Source organism: Conger conger, chromosome 16 (genome assembly GCF_963514075.1).
Source record: "Conger conger chromosome 16, fConCon1.1, whole genome shotgun sequence".
NCBI lineage: Eukaryota > Metazoa > Chordata > Actinopteri > Anguilliformes > Congridae > Conger > Conger conger.
The window spans coordinates 3,489,997-3,503,858 of NC_083775.1; the positions used below are offsets into that span (position 1 = coordinate 3,489,997).

Here is a 13,862-nt window from a genome sequence, read left to right on the forward strand (position 1 = left end):
TGTTGAATTCAGTTGAAGTTGAAAACCAGGTCAAGCTCCTATCGGATACTACTACCTTTTATATTATGTACCACTGCACTATTGTTCAATAAACATTCTCTCCAATGCAAAACATGGATTGTCTCATGTAAGATATTGGAAGAAAGTTCTTGCACACTTGGACTGTACATAAATGAGAGATTTATGACTTTTATACCATGGATTATTCCATGGAGATCGATTTTAAGAGCTCAAATACAAGTTTCCCTTTCAGAGAAAATTTGCTGTTATCAGGAATCCGCTAATGTTAACTCTCCTCCAGAGCCAGCGCTTTCCTTCCCTCAGTGACAGCTATAAGGCAGCTGCTGCCTCCAACACTGCAAACAGCCGGTCGGCCAGCGGGTTCAGCTCAGCCAACCGCAGATCATCTGTACATACCTCTTTGCAGGCCGTTTTTCTTTAATGTATTTGAATTAAATCTGTATCTACGTCACTGAGCTTTGTTAGTTCGCGAATCTGGTGGAATTTTTCACGTTCTACAAGTTGCCACCTTCCAGGCGTCTCTGAGACAAGGAAAGTCCTGAGCCACTCCCACATATCAAACAAACTTCTCAGGCGCAGTAATGCAGTTGACTTTACAATGTTACCGGCCTTCTCTTTTTTCTAAGGTTTTTAATCTCCTCTCCCTGTCTGTTCTTTCCTATAGGTCTACAGACCGTTCGTTCTCTATACGCCAGATTAGCAGGCTGTAACAAGAACATTTTAGAACTTCTTACACGTGTTGAGAAAATGAAAGGAAAACATAGGTAAATAACTTGAAGGGATTAAGAAAAATCCAGGCGTTCTCAAAAAACTGCACATCGACATTTCAGATTACCATTTTATTACATTCAGCATTTGACTGACTGATTTTTAATTAATTTAAAACAAAAAAAAACATGTTTTCACTTTATTGAGTGTAAGAATATTACAGCAATTTAGAAAGAGTAGCATGGCTACTGATTTTGCTTACCCAGCAGGTGAAATCCAAATAAACTACATTCTTAACAGTCTGAAATTAAATACAAAAATTAACGTTCCAGTACACAATATATTTCTCTGAAAGACAGGCAAATAATTCCATACTTATTACATTACATTGGACTTTATTTTGTGACTTCAGTGGATATGACAGGCACTGTAAATATGTTGGCAGAAACATTCATGAGAAAAAACATTTATAGGAATATACTGCATATGATTTTACTAAAGAATACACTTGAAGATTTTTCCAAGAAAAGAGATTAAATGGTTTAATTATATTTTTATCTTTTTGTTGAGAAATAGTACAAGCTAGCACATTTACATACATTAAATTGCCACATTGCAAATGTGAATGTTTTACCCCATCTTGTGCATTTTCCTCCACATTGTATTTTCCATTGCACTTTTCATGTCTAAAATTGATTACCAATTGCCAAAATGCTATTATTATTATAATTATAATATATTATATTATATATTATATATATTATATATTATAATAAAAAATAGATTTTGGATGTTTCCCTTTTTCTCCCAATTTGGGAGCCAATTGTACCCTTTCTAATCCAAATACTGTCTAATCCAAATAGATCTGCTAACCCTGACAAGTCCCTCCCTCTGGAGCAGCGAGCCAATTATGCCGCTCCATGAGAGCAGGACCGGGAATCGAACCCCGGTCCTCAGTGTGCAACTGCAACAAACTGCAACTGCAAGGCCGTGCACAGACATTTTGGGGGGCAGGGGTTCAAGCAAAAAATAGGGCACTCATCCCACCGACGCGCACTATTCCCACCCCAATGTTGCCACACCACCGCCAACCATAATCACACACTATGCTCATAACATGGGACCTGTTTCTGTTTTCATGTTCTGTATCATTCTGCATATATTTTATAAATGAGATGGTAAAACTACTGAACAACAGTTAGATTTTAGTAACGTTTTTGAACATCACACTAAGAGGAAAAGAGACCACAGTATTATATTCAAAAGAACATGTGTGCACACACACACGCAACATGCACAAGACAAAGCTAAAAATCTATTGGTCAAACAAATCCACCCCCCGCCCCCCCCCCTAAACGTAAAGACTAAATGTAAAGTTCTACACGTGGGAAATAAAAATATAAGGCAGGATTACTTTACAGGGGGTACAAAATTATGTGGGGGGTCATAGTTGACCAAAACCTTTCAGGTTCTAGTCAATGTGTGGTAGCAGTAAAAAAAAATACCAATAGGATGCTAGGATACATAGCCAGGAGTATTTATTATAAGTCCAAGGAAGTTATACTCACCTAACCTACTCCTGTTAGACCACACTTGGAGTACTGTGTGCAGTTCTTGGGACCGCACTATAAGAAGGACATAGAGGCACTGGAAAAGGTTCAGAGAAGGGCAACCAGATTGATTCCATGTATAAATATAAGAGTTACAAGGATAGACTTAGGATGCTTAATCACTTTAAGCTAAGTGAAATGAGGTTTTGGAGGGATTTGATTGAGGGTTTTAAATTTATTAAAGAGATTAACAGTCAGGTTGAAGCACGAGAGGGCACAAATGGAAATTGGCAAAGTAGAAATTCCGCTTGATACGTGTTAAGATTTTATCTAGCTTTTAGGCAAATTAGGCAGTAGGCACTTTTCGGGGTAGGAAAAGGCGAACTTTACCTTATGTTATGTTACGTTATGTTATGTTTCTTAACCCACTTATCAGTAGGTCAAGCTAAATTCCTGAAGAATTACTCATTGCCAAGGAAATAGCACACAATATAGGGTTAACCATAGATAATTAATATAAGCATCTGTCATTCATTTTAGCTTACATTTACATTTTTGTCATTTGGCAGACGCTTTGAATCCAAAGCGACTTACAAGTGCATAGGTTCTTCCACAAGTTAAAGCATCACATCCATAACTAGTAAAATACACATGAAGTGTTGTTCTAAACATACAGTCATCATAAGTACAATTTGTTAAATTGCCCTTATCTTCCACAGGATGGCAGGCAGCGATCCATGCCATCCTTTTCCCGTCTCTTTGATTGCTGCCGTACTTTTTATTGTCCGGTTCAGTCGTTCCACCATTTCTGGTCCTTCCATCCGCTTGCTTTTAGCTCAGAGCGCAAACGTATGTCAGTTCTCCCACCCAGAACCGTAGGTGGAAAAGCTTTTCTGCATCTGGCAGGCGAAGGGCTGGTGCTTGAGACAACTGCTCTTTTAATCCAGTGAAGGCCTCTTCCTCTTCAGGCCCCCACTCCAATTTTCCACTTCCTGGTTTCCCTCCTTTCAGCATCCTCTGCAATGGCGACACCAGCTCCCCCAAAGTCTTGTACAGATGATCTGTAGTAATTGGCTAGGCCCATAACCTGTCTCAGTCCAGTTACTGTAGTACTGCAGTTACTGCAGGGCGGCCTGTAGCGTAGTGGTTAAGGTACATGACTGGGACCCGCATGGTCGGTGGTTTGATCCCCGGTGTAGACACAATAAGATCAGCACAGCCGTTGGGCGCTTAACCCTGCATTGCTCCGGGGGAAGAATGTCTCCTGCTTAGTCTAATCAACTGTACGTCGCTCTGGATAAGAGACTCTGTATTTGTCTTGCACATCAGCTGAGGGAGTCACTCTGTAACCGGACTATCCTGTTTATTGGGATACCGGTAACCGGACTATCCTGTTTATTGGGATACCTGTAACCGGACTATCCTCTGTTTATTGGGACACCAGTAACCGGACTATCCTCCGTATCTGAGTAAAAAGTCCCAATAGTTATGTGAAATGAACATACATTTGTAATAAATGAAAAATAACAAAACACTTAAATCAAATAAATATTTTGTTGGTTAAACATTTTGGTTAACATTTTCTTTAAGCACTAACATATATATGGTAATTAGCTCAATGGTTTTATCAGTCCTTTATTCAAGGTCCCTCACTAATCACTAAACTACCAAAAACTATGCAAAATGTAACTATCTGCATCATAAAATTGCATATTTGTAAGTTGTGCAAGACGGAGATAATGTTGTTTTCATGATAATTAGACTAGCTTGCTTGCTCGCGAGTACTGAGGCTAGTAATGACGAAATTACAGCATGAAGGTTGCAACTGGCAAGACCTCGTGAGCCACTACATAGTTTTCTAACTGATATATAACATAAAATTCACCGTAAGCGAACTGTGGCTGGGGACGTGGGGCTTTTAAGTTGTATTTGGAAGTTGTATGTCGGACGATGATGGACTGAAACTGGCAAAACCATATGGGGGGGTTGGACAGCGGAGTATTAATTTAATACAGTGTATTTTTATGTGGATACTACTATACATTTCCCTCTTTATATTTGATAGACTTTCAATAACAAATAAATAAAGAATAAAATACAACTAATACCAGCCAAAGAAAGCCAAGTAACTTTAAAGTGTGCCTTTTTTGTGCCTGGTAAAATGGCATCCGTAGGACCTCCTCACTCCTTTCGAAGCTCAATCTCCCGATGCACAGAGAGTGATGGATCTTCTCCCATGCATCCAGCTCGGTCTTCCACAGACTGGCCCTCCCGCGGATGACCTTTGACACATCGCTCTTGCCCCCATTGGCCAGGCTGATGCTGTCCTTGCAGATGAAGAAGAGGTCCACGCCCATGAGGATGGAGTTGAGGGCGATGAACCCCGCCCTGGCAGACTTGCTTAGGGCGAGGGGAGTGCCCTTAGCCAACTGCCCGATATCGGTGAGATCGGCCGCCATGTTGGGGACGTTTCGGGCAGCTTTGACTTCCTGAGTCACCACCTTGACTGTACTCGAGGCCACCTCTTCGGCTCTGACCACCTTTACGGCAGAAGCACAATCCACTAAGACATCTATCCCTTTAGCCACGCCACCTGTGGTTTTGGCAAGAGTCACAACACGTGTCGCAACATCCAGCACATCTGGCACCGTGTTGGGTATAATGCACCTGGCCGCTTGCTCCAGACACTCCAGCATAGTCTTCACGTCTTCAAAGTAGCTCTGGAAGATTTCATTGATCTTCTTCCCATGGTGAGTGTTGACCGATAATTCGGTGATACCTGTAGCTAAGCTGTTCACGCCACTGGTGACCCCCAGCCCAACGCCGACCATCGTAAGGGTCAGCGATGCCCCCGCTGTGAAAGGGGCCAGAGCCAGGCCCACGATGGACACAATGCCTCCCGCAAAGCCTACACTGCTGCCCGCCACTCTGGAGATGCTGGCCCCCATCTTCATCCTGTCCAGCTGCACTGCTTCTTCCTCCAGAGCCACCAGGAACTGCTGCATCCTGGAGCGGCGCAGGCTGAACAGGCCGATGAACCGCTGGGCTGATCCCCTGAACAGGTAGGTCATTCTGAAGTGCTGGTCTAATCTGAGGGGGAGAGGTTTCACTATGAGCCAGGGCTCCAAAACGTTTTAGATCCCTGGATAATTTGACTGCCCTTTGTAATCTATTTGGTGACAAAGATGACCATCAAGAGAAGACTTAACAACAACATAACGTCAAGAGGGCTCACCACAAGATGCAACCCATGGCAAGCCTCAAAAATAGAATGGCCAGGTTACAGTTTGCAAAAACGTACATTAAAAAACTTGTAGTGATCTGGAACAAAGTGTTATGAATAGATGACACAAAGATTCACCGAAAAAAACAAAAACTCTTTCTATAATGGACTTAATTAAGCGACTAAATGCAACAGGCTATCAATGTATTTGTTCCTACCAGCTATATGACCAAGTTATTTCAATAATTTCCCACTGCTGCACAGTGATTTAGTAAAATACATTTTGTGTTATTCTGTGATTTGCTGTGAGTGCTCCACAACTTCAGGCAATATTTTCTATGACAAACACACAGCCTGACTTATAATTAATCATGAGGCTATGGATCTGTGCCAGGGTGGTTGAAGTTAATGGACTTTGCCATTAGGAAAAGTATAAATGCAAACAGTTACACCTGAACTCACTACATCAGGAACAAGCCGTTATCAAAGCAAACAAAACACCTGTTATAACTGCACCTATATCACACACAATGAATTTACTGTAAAATGTCTCTGTCGACATTAAACCTCATTAAGGATCAGGATGTACTTACCTGATGCTCCTCAGATGAGTCAAATGTTCATACATGTTCTGAATGGCTTCGTTGGTCAAATTGGGGCATGGGGCTTTCTTTGTCCTAGGAAGAATAAGAAAAATCTGCCACTGTATGAGACGTCTCAAATTAATTTAACCGTGTTTGCCGACTATAATGGATTAAAAAACAATAAGCACTATTTTTACTTTATTACACCTACTTATTCATGCGATTATCTAATCAGCCAATTGTGTGGCAGCAGTGCAATGCATACAATCATGTCCATATGGGTCAGGAGCTTCAGGTAATGTTCACATGAACCATCAGAATGGAGAAAACATCTTTTGTTTACTTGATCTGAGTAACTTTGACTATGGAATAATTTTTGGTGGCAGAGGGTGGTTTGAGTATCTCATAAACTGCTGATCTCCTGGAATATTCATGCACACTAGTCTGCAAAGTTTGCAAAGAATGGTGCAAAAAACAAAAAAATGTAAATACAGTGAGCAGCCGTTCTGCAGGCAGAAATGCCTTGTTAAGGAGAGACATCAGAGGAGAAGGGTCCGACTGGTCAAAGCTGACAGGAAGGTGACAGTAACGCAAATAACCACACATTACAACACTGGTATGCAGAAGAGCATATCTGAACAAACAACACATCATAACTCTAAGTGGATAGGCTACAGCAGTAGAAGTAAAGAATATATATGTCTAATAAATACCTAATAAAGTGCTCTGTGAGTGTATATTAGTATTATACACTGCCCAAAAAAATTAAGGGAATGCAACATTTAATCATCACAGTGTAACACCAGGTCAGTTAAACTTCAGGGATATCAGTCTGTCCATTTAGGAAGCACAAGTGATTGTGAATCAATTTATCCTGCTTTGGTGCAAATTAAAGTGACAACAGGTGCAATGGAGATGCAAAAGGAAGACAACCGCAAAAAAGGTAATGGTTTTGCATGTGGTGGCCACAGACAATTTCTCTCTCCTTATCTTTCCTGACTAATTCTTCTCTAGTTTTCTGTTCTGCTAGTGTCCTTGTCACTACTGGTAGCCCAATCAGGTTGCACAGGTAGTCCAGCTCCTCCAGGATGGCACATCCATATGTGCGATCACAGGAAGGTATGCTGTGTCTCCCAGCACAGTCTCAAGAGCATGGAGGAGATACCAGGAGACCGGCTGTTACACAAGGAGAGCTGGACAGGACCATAGAAGGGCACCAACCCAGAAGCTGGACCCGTTAGAGGTCCAGTCCTTTTTGTGCGAAAAGGAACAGGACGATCACTGCCAGAGCCCTACAAAATGACCTCCAGCAGGCGACTGGTGTGCATGTTTCTGACCAAACTGTCAGGACTCCATAAGGGTGGCATGAGGGCCCGACGTCTTCTAGTGGGACCTGTGCACACAGCCCAGCACCGTGCAGCTCGATTGGCATTCGCAAGAGACCACCAGAATTGGCAGGTCCACCATTGCCCCCCTGTTCTCTTCAGACGCTATGGTGAACATTATGCTGCCTGTAAGATCATCCTGCATGACCAGTATGGCGGTGGGTCAGTGATGGTCTGGGGAGGCATATCCTTTGAGGGTCGCACAGACCTCCATGTCATAGCCAACGGTACCCTGACTGCTGTTAGGTACGGGGAAGAATTCATCAGACCGATTGTCAGACTTTACGCTGGTGCAGTGGGCCCTGGGTTCCTCCTGGTGCAGGACAATGCCCGGCCTCATGTGGCCAGAGTGGCAGTTAGATGAGGGAGGCATTGATGTAATTGACTGGACCTCACGTTCCCCTAAATCCAATTGAGCACCTATGGGACGTTATGTTTCGGTGCAAGTACCGCCGCAGACTGTCCAGGGGCTCACTGATGGCCTGATCCAGGTCTGGGAGGAGATCCCCCAGGACACCATCTGCCGACCCATCAGGAGCATGCCCAGACACTGTCGGGAGCGCGTACAGGCACGCGGGGGCCATACACACTACTGAGTCACATTATGAGTTGCCATCACAAAATTCACACAAGGATCAGCCTGTGATTTCAATTTTTTACTTTTCGGGGTGATTTTGAATCCAGCCCTCATTGCGTCGATGATTTTGGTTTCCTTTGACCGTTGTTACGTCATTTTGTTCTCAACAAATTAGACAATGTACATCAGTAAAGATTTTCAACTTGAATAAATCATTAATCAAGATCTGATGTGTCCCTTAATTTTGTTTTAGCAGTGTATTAACTACTGTATGTACAATGCATTAAGAACTGATATAGTCTGTATTCATTAAGAGAGACAGAACATAATATATATTCACACATGCAGAAACACAGGGGAAAGGCTTCAACTGGTGAATGTATTGGGGGAAGTATTTCTGCTTACCTATAATTCATTCCAAGAAATGATATACTTCCTGAACTGGAAAAAAAGAGAAAATATCAGCTGTGAAAGTTGTCCCCCGTCCAACTAAACCGATTTCCTTCAGTGATTCTAGAGTCAGTCAGCACTCTACAAATGCCAACACCATTATCTACCTCCTGACAATTGAAGCTTCATACTCCATTTTGTTTTTCTGGTAGAGCCATTTAAAATTTGCCGGAGTGACGATGAAAAGTGCATCGCTGGAAAAAATTAGGTTGTAAGGAAAAACCCTATATCTTTGGAAATTAGTATTTTTAGGTAATTTCATATGTAGAATTCCTATCGGGTCTCAGAAAACATGCATCTAATTTTGTATCCCTTACTAGGGACCAATTTTGGGTTGGTATATTTCCAAAAATTAAACAGTATTTTTTGTGCAATTTTATTTCTAAATAAGAGTAATCCGAGAGCACTTTCTCATTGTGTAAAGATAAAACACATTACGAATAACATTAGCTGAGATATGACCCATGGACATATTTTAATTTGACCATTTTCAGCACATTTAGACCCACCCGGAAACCAATGTCAGAAATGTAATCTGACCCTCCACTTTGAATATGTTGATATTATATAGTTCAACTCAGTCGACTTTTCTAGAAACATTTAGCTGGTACTCAGTGGATTTTGTTTATACACCACTTGCACAATGGGACAGCTAATTCACATTATGAGTTGCCGTGATAAAATTCACACAAGGATCAGCCTGTGATTTCAATTTTTTACTTTTCGGGGTGATTTTGAATCAAGCCCTCATTGCGTTGATGATTTTGGTAATGATTAAAGCTAACGATGGAGTATGTTACGCTGTGATTTGATTGAAACATTAAAAATACCTTTTCTGGAGCTTCTCACACAACTCCTGGGAAACCCTCAAGTATTTGTCCAGCTGGAAAGCCAGCAGGTCCACGTTCACCAGGCTGGGAAGAAAGAATTCGCTGTTGTCTCTCTTGAAATGGATCAAAAGCGGACAGGCTCGCCTGGCGGCGGTGATGACTGAACGAACGGCATCAGCGCTCACCCCCTCGGGGAGCTGGCACACCGGATTCTCCTCCTCGAAGACAGAGAGCGACGTGACCGCCAGCATCTCCACAGCCTCCAGGAACAGGGTCAGCTTCTCAAGCCCCTTCAAGGTGTCCTGGAGCAGGCATCCCAGCTCCTTCTCCAGCTCCTGGGCCCTTTTCCCAGCGGTTACCTGGGTCACCTTGCTCCACATAAACTCCCCGAAGGCCTTCTTCTTGTCCTCTGAATTTCGGAAGTGGTCAGTTGTGAGGTTGATCATCTCCGCTCTGTCAGTAATGTCTCGCATCATCTCCAGCTCTGTCTCTCTCTGTAGGAGCCATTTTGAGTGTCTGTCGCAGAACTCCTGCACCGTGTGAATACAGCTCATAGTGTCTGAAATGTAGCCAGCAGTCAGGTGATCCAGTTCCTCTCTGCAAGGCAATAAGAACTTACATTGTTGATTCACATCGACACTCTTTCAGTCATATTGGCCAGTTCCCCTACCTCCAACCAGTGTGTCGGAGAGCACTATTTTAAGTTTAGGCTGTATTTAAATAATTATTTGGCATAATGATTCAATTTGTGTCCTTGTATTCAGCTGTACTTTAGTGCAGACACGTGAAACTGCCTGAGAATTCCATTATTTTATTATTTCCAATGAAGCTTCCTTTTCAGAAGCATTTTCACACATATATTTATCCTAGATCTGGAACATACAATGTTCATTCTCAAATCCAAGAGCACAAAAGGAAGACCCTGTGTGATTAAACTGGGAATATTCGACACCTTTACTTATCTCACCGTATATGGGCCATGATTATTGTCTGGAGCTCTTGTCCAGCGCTGTCTGAACTCGCACTTCAGGAAAGTTGAGCGGCCTCGTCTGACTGGAATCTTGTTCTACCACCTTCCGTAATAAAATATGAGCGAGTGCAGTAGAAGTTTAATATCGAGCGAAAAAGAAAAAGAGCGAAAACACGACAACATTCAATGGCACTCTCGGCAACAAAACGGCTGTGGTAGCAGTTTCGGTCTCGTACCTTTAAGTGCAACTTCATCCCAGTCCCTAGTTATGTTTCATTTCCTGATAATCTGTTTATTCACGTCTTGATACTCCTCCAGTCACGCCCACATCTCGAACTAGTGTTGCTTCTCATTCGCAGTAATGTTGTTGACTTTAGCAGACGCTAAAATGCCCAGCTAATAATGTAGCTACAATGAATGGCACGCCCTACCGTGAACATACCTGTATACACACCGCAAAAGACAGTTTGAATGTTCAGGCACTTTGCTTTCATTCATCTTTGTTGAATTCAGTTGAAGTTGAAAACCAGGTCAAGCTATCGGATACTACTACCTTTTATATTATGTACCACTGCACTATTGTTCAATAAACATTCTCTCCAATGCAAAACATGGATTGTCTCATGTAAGATATTGGAAGAAAGTTCTTGCACACTTGGACTGTACATAAATGAGAGATTTATGACTTTTATACCATGGATTATTCCATGGAGATCGATTTTAAGAGCTCAAATACAAGTTTCCCTTTCAGAGAAAATTTGCTGTTATCAGGAATCCGCTAATGTTAACTCTCCTCCAGAGCCAGCGCTTTCCTTCCCTCAGTGACAGCTATAAGGCAGCTGCTGCCTCCAACACTGCAAACAGCCGGTCGGCCAGCGGGTTCAGCTCAGCCAACCGCAGATCATCTGTACATACCTCTTTGCAGGCCGTTTTTCTTTAATGTATTTGAATTAAATCTGTATCTACGTCACTGAGCTTTGTTAGTTCGCGAATCTGGTGGAATTTTTCACGTTCAACAAGCTGCCACCTTCCAGGCGTCTCTGAGACAAGGAAAGCCCTGAGTCACTCCCACATATCAAACATACTTCTCAAGCACAGTTATGTAGTTGACTTTACAATGTTACCGGCCTTGTCTTTTACTGCAAAACAAGATTACGAGGGGGAGTGTTATCAGTGTGTTATCAGCGGGTGATCGCTTCCTTTTCACAAAATTTCTAATAAAATAAATCGTGCCCCGCTGATTGTGTGGCAAATGCGTGCCACATCAGAAAAGCACGCATATACCTGTCCGCATGCTGCAAAAGACAGGCAAGGCAAAATATAACATAATTGAAGTCACATTTCCCTCTGAATGAAAATTAATTGGCCACTTGCTCATGAACATTTCTTCCACTGCACTCCAGTGGATTTTGTGTGTGTGTGTGTGTGTGTGTGTGTCTGTCTGCACATTTCCATGTACACATTATGCCCATGCATCTTATTATAAACGTGTATTTCTTGGTTGTTTTACTTTCTCTACATCTACACTCTCATTTGAAGAGTGAGCATACATTTTAAAGACATTCAACAACAATCAAAATAATACATTCTGGGGAAAATCTACTCACAACAGGTATTAAACATACAGAGCTTCTAGGTGATGGTTGGTAACAATTTGTTTGTGCACACTGAAGTCAGTAGGCATACATTGTTCTAATAATACAGACAATACAGACAGTATTATATACAAGATAGTACTATTCACACCTGGTTAAACATTTGCAATGAAAGTACACGTGCATACGTGGCAGTTTTTAAATTCTTGTTCTGTGTTTTGTGATCGGCATTGCAGAAATGAAAATCCATTAATCATAAAAACAGACTATTACTCAAACGAACACACTTATGTAACCATAACACTTATTCTCCATACACAAAGACAAGGCAGACGTGAGCAGTGTAATCATTAATCGTCATTTTACATTTACATTTTAGTCATTTGGCAGACGCTTTTAATCCAAAGCGACTTACAAGTGCATAGGTTCTTCCACAAGTCAAAGCATCACATCCATAACTAGGAAAATACACATTAAGTGCTGTTCTAAACATATAGTCATCATTAGTGATTTATTTTTTTTTGGTTAGACAAGAGGCATAGGGATATCAGAAATGGGGGGGGGGGGAATTAGGAGGTAGGACTAAGGTACAGTTTGAAAAGGTGTGTTTTTAGTTTGCGTCGAAAAAGGGGGAGGGATTCTGCTGTCCTGACATTGGTAGGCAAGTCATTCCACCACTGAGGAACCAGAACGGAAAACAGGCGTGAACGTGCAGCTCGACCGCCAGGTGCACATAGAGAGGGAACCATAAGGCGACCAGAGCTGGCAGACCGGAGTGGTCTAGCTGGGGAGAAGGGAGTGATTAAGGATTGTATGTAAGGTGGGGCAGTCCGCTTAGCAGCCTGAAGTGCCAACACTAGGGCCTTGAATCGGATGCATGCGGCAATAGGAAGCCAGTGGAGGCCAATGAGGAGCAGGGTGATATGAGCCGACCTGGGCTGACTGGTGATCAGGCGGGCTGCAGCATTTGGGACCAGCTGGAGGGGCTTGATGGCACACGCTGGGAGACCGGCTTGAAAGATATAAAAAGACACGTTGGTAGATAATGGTGAGATATAGACGTCCTTACAATTGAAGCTTCATACTCACCAGCGTAAATGGTAAATGGCAGGCATTTATATAGCGCCTTTATCCAAAGCGCTGTACAATTGAGGCGATTGGCTGCCATGCAAGACCCCGACCAGCTCGTCAGGAGCAACTGGGGGTTAGGTCTCTTGCTCAGGGACACTTCGACACAGCCCAGGCAGGGGATCAAACCGGCAACCCTCTGACTGCCAGACGACCAGTGTGATGCCAGGCAGGCAGCTGCTGCCCCCAACACTGCAAACAGCCGGTCACATCTGTACATACACCGCAGATCATCTGTACATACCTCTTTGCAGGCCGTTTTTCCTTAATGTATTTGAATTAAATCTGTATCTACGTCACTGAGCTTTGGTAGTTCGCGAATCTGGTGGAATTTTTCACGTGCTACAAGTTGCCACCTTCCAGGCGTCTCTGAGACAAGGAAAGTCCTGAGCCACTCCCACATATCAAACATACTTCTCAGGCGCAGTAATGCAGTTGACTTTACAATGTTACCGGCCTTCTCTTTTTTCTAAGGTTTTTAATCTCCTCTCCCTGTCTGTTCTTTCCTATAGGTCTACAGACCGTTCGTTCTCTATACGCCAGATTAGCAGGCTGTAACAAGAACATTTTAGAACTTCTTACACGTGTTGAGAAAATGAAAGGAAAACATAGGTAAATAACTTGAAGGGATTAAGAAAAATCCAGGCGTTCTCAAAAAACTGCACATCGACATTTCAGATTACCATTTTATTACATTCAGCATTTGACTGACTGATTTTTAATTAATTTAAAACAAAAAAAAACATGTTTTCACTTTATTGAGTGTAAGAATATTACAGCAATTTAGAAAGAGTAGCATGGCTACTGATTTTGCTTACCCAGCAGGTGAAATCCAAATAAA

General features: G+C 42.4%; 1 protein-coding gene across 1 annotated transcript; it reads right to left on the reverse strand.

Moving 5' to 3' along the window:
• Positions 1–3,110: 3,110 nt before the first annotated feature.
• Positions 3,111–10,309, reverse strand: LOC133114956 (uncharacterized). Its single transcript, XM_061224656.1, has 5 exons — positions 10,296–10,309; positions 9,329–9,925; positions 6,096–6,179; positions 4,433–5,369; positions 3,111–3,296 (listed from the first exon to the last, which is right to left on the reverse strand). Exons 1-5 carry the CDS (start codon positions 10,307–10,309, stop codon positions 3,111–3,113), a joined length of 1,818 nt encoding a protein of 605 aa, XP_061080640.1.
• Between the last annotated feature and the right edge of the window lie 3,553 nt (positions 10,310–13,862).

Bases quoted from the DNA above. Each gene is read 5' to 3' on its own strand.
- LOC133114956 (XM_061224656.1), bottom strand. The intron at 5,370-6,095 runs GTAAGTACATCC...TCTCCCCCTCAG, and splicing joins ACTCATCTGAGGAGCATCAG to ATTAGACCAGCACTTCAGAA. The intron at 3,297-4,432 runs GCACAAAAAAGG...TCGCCATTGCAG, and splicing joins TACGGATGCCATTTTACCAG to AGGATGCTGAAAGGAGGGAA.